The sequence below is a fragment of the Eriocheir sinensis genome, chromosome 6 (genome assembly GCF_024679095.1).
Source record: "Eriocheir sinensis breed Jianghai 21 chromosome 6, ASM2467909v1, whole genome shotgun sequence".
NCBI lineage: Eukaryota > Metazoa > Arthropoda > Malacostraca > Decapoda > Varunidae > Eriocheir > Eriocheir sinensis.
This window is the reverse complement of record NC_066514.1, coordinates 1154607-1157798: the sequence shown is the minus strand read 5'-3', so window position 1 is coordinate 1157798 and position 3192 is coordinate 1154607. Positions and strand designations below refer to the sequence as shown.

At 41.0% G+C, this 3192-nt stretch overlaps 1 protein-coding gene across 2 annotated transcripts; it reads left to right on the top strand.

The window, feature by feature from the left end:
• Positions 1-202: 202 nt before the first annotated feature.
• Positions 203-2809, top strand: LOC126987228 (uncharacterized). Of its 2 annotated transcripts, none has more exons than XM_050844049.1 (2): positions 203-284; positions 2209-2809. In XM_050844049.1, exons 1-2 carry the CDS (start codon positions 273-275, stop codon positions 2560-2562), a joined length of 366 nt encoding a protein of 121 aa, XP_050700006.1. In that variant the 5' UTR covers positions 203-272; the 3' UTR covers positions 2563-2809. The 2 variants fall into 2 exon arrangements, with proteins under 2 accessions (XP_050700006.1, XP_050699997.1); XM_050844040.1 differs by lacking the exon at positions 203-284 and adding an exon at positions 926-1009.
• The last annotated feature ends 383 nt before the right edge of the window (positions 2810-3192 follow it).

The window sequence follows — 3192 nt, the reverse complement described above, 5'->3', positions numbered from 1 at the left end:
AAGTAATCAGGTCATACCTCGTGCGTTCTTATCAAACAGAGAACTGAGAGGAGAAGGTGCATCGATTTTTTTTTTTTTTTTTTTTTTACAGCAAAGGAGACAGCACAAGGGCACACAAAAAAAGGAAACAATAAAAAAAGCCCGCTACTCGCTGCTCCTGTAAATATTCCGAAGAGGTGTGTTGGTAAGAGGTATCTGGCAACTGGTCCTCATGTGTCTATATAAGATGGCTCGGACAAGCTTACACCTTAGTTTATAATTCTTCAAGCACTATGAAGCAATCGGTGAGTGCTTCGTCATTGACTTACAGCTGGGTTTGACTTCACTTGAACGACGCATACACCTGGTATTCAATATATGCGAATTCGCTCATATGCGACTAACCTAAATGTGCCAAGTATTCGTTTTATGCGAGAAAAATTCGCTATTATGCTGGTGAGCCTGGTTGGTGAGGTATGGTGATACACTAGAGGGCGGCGGCTGCAAATGTTTTCCCGCACTTTCCTCGCCTATAATGAACCTTTTCCTTCCTCTGATCCTAAAGTTAATCCTCAGGTAGCTAATTATCAGCTTGAATCGTTTATCTGTACTAATGGGCTTTATTGTTGCTTTAGTGCTTTATTATTGTGAAACGGTGCCGGAATCAATAGTTAGAGGGTTTGAAAATGGGTCGTGGATCATAACCCCCAATAATTAATGGGATGATAGGTTCGATATATGGGAATTCACATTATGCGAGCTTTTTGCAGAACGTAATCCTCGCATATAGAGAATACCTGGTGTACTTCGTGAACAGTTTGTCAAATCTGTGCAGCCTCTTTCCTGTGCTGTGTGACAAGATAACACATAAATGGCCTACACAAATGCCAAACTAACATTTATCAATTCTAATTCTTGTTCTCAGCCTCTTTTCCAGAGCTTTTTCATATACCTTCATGCCATGCTCCAGTATCCATTATCCCCCTATGGGTACCACATTTCAAAGCATCTTCTTCCCCTTCAAAAATGGGTATAGTTTAGCTTCCGTTCCAGTCTTCTGCTATCTCCTCCTTTTTCAATATCGATACATGGTTTAACATTCTTGTCAATTCCACCACTCCTTCCTTTCCTGTTGCTTTTATTAATCTACTGTTGACCTTTATTATGTGATGTTTCGTAACCGTGACGCGTGGCTGGTGAAATATTCAGGCTTGTACCACTGAAAGGGATGATGCTTCAGGGAGGGTGCAAAGGTTTACTGATGGTGTGCTTTGAGGAGAGAGAGAGAGAGAGAGAGAGAGAGAGAGAGAGAGAGAGAGAGAGAGAGAGAGAGAGAGAGAGAGAGAGAGAGAAAGTAAATAAGAAAGTTAGAAATAAAGAAAGAAAGGAAATAGTAAGAGAGAAAGACTGAAGGAAAGAAAGAAAGGAAGGAAAAAAGAAAGATTGAAGGAATGAACAAGAGAGAGAGAGAGAGAGAGAGAGAGAGAGAGAGAGAGAGAGAGAGAGAGAATAAACGCCCGCTCATTGACATATATGTATTTAATTGCAATATGTAAAATGTAAAAATAAATAAAGAAAAAAAAGATAAAATAAACGTATATTTAGTTGATAAGAGAATGGCGCCATAGCATAAATATCATGGGCTGTTTGTAAGTCGGTATAACATAATTTGAATGAACGACCACTGAAATTGATTGGTATAAGTCAGATGATATATTGATAAGAAACCTCGGCTTCAAAAATATTCCAAATGTAGCTTTTTATCTCGAAAAATGACCCCGACGAGAAGCAAGTCAATCACTATTATATTCATTCAACGACGACACACACACACACACACACACACACACACACACACAAACACACACATTCACACACACACACACAGACACACACACATTCACACACACACACACACACACACACACACACACACACACAAACACACAAACACAAGCACACACACACACACACACACACACACACACACACACACACTCACAGCTATTTCAAGAAGTCAAATGGGGGTCAATCGTGTTCTAATGCTTGTTTTTTTAGGTTCATGGTACAGACGAACGGTCAAACTACCACCAGGATCATAAAACTACTCCTGGAAATGCCCACAACTCCTACGAAATCCTTGTCCAATATGTGTTCTTGGACTGAGAAATGTCTTATAATACGACCCGTGTAGACCCCATATAGGTCAGTGCCTGTTCTGGTCCGCAGGTGGTGGTCGTGGCCTGCATGCTGCTGGGCGTGGCGTTGTGCGCACCGGCAGGGGTGTCAGAGGCGACTGATGCAGCGCAAGACATCAAGGTATCTGATAACCTCGACGACCTGGACGTGAACGATGTTACCGCTGTGATAGAGGAGATTTTCCCCATCATCCGGAAGAGCATCTCTCTCTTCTCCGGGGCCGCGGGCTCCAGCAGGACTCTCTTCCCGGTTGGCACCACATCAGTCGAGGGCGGCGGCGTCGACAGCCCCTTTGTGCCTAACTACGTCATCCCAGGCTACACCATCCCCGGGAACCGCTTCACCCCAGACATCAATATTCCAAGCATCAGAATTCAGAAGTGAAAGAAATCGTGATATATCAACTTATTCAGAAGGAAATGATATGTCAACCAGATGATGTGTACAAAACTACTATTTCAAAATCTTCATTTCATAGTAAAGTTTATATATAAATAGTTTTCCCGTATATCAATGGACTTATCTGTGCATTGCCTGTTTTTATTAATAAATGACATAGTTCCCTTATTTCTGTAAGTTACTATATTTCATTTATTATTCAAATGGTTATCACAATTAAAGTATGTTCTAATATGGTCAATAGTTATTTTCCTTTGCGAGCAGAAGCGATCAAATAACTCTTCAAAATGTGACAGTTTGTTCAGCAATGACGACATGGAAATGAGTGTGAGTTTGCAGCAGAAAGTGAAATTTTCATGAGTATGATTGTGTACAATGCTAAGTGTACGCCAGTATACACAATGGCTACACTTAACTTCAAAGGATTTATCTTCCTATACATCCATAATATTGACTGAATGATAGTTTATTGTTGCAAGTAAACAAGAAAGGAGAAGGGAGGAGCATGCCATCCCAACCCCCAGGCAGTACAGAGTGTGACTATACAACTAAGGATACATGTGGAAGTTGCACCAGGAAACTAAAAAGATACAATGGTAGGGGACAAGTGCTAGA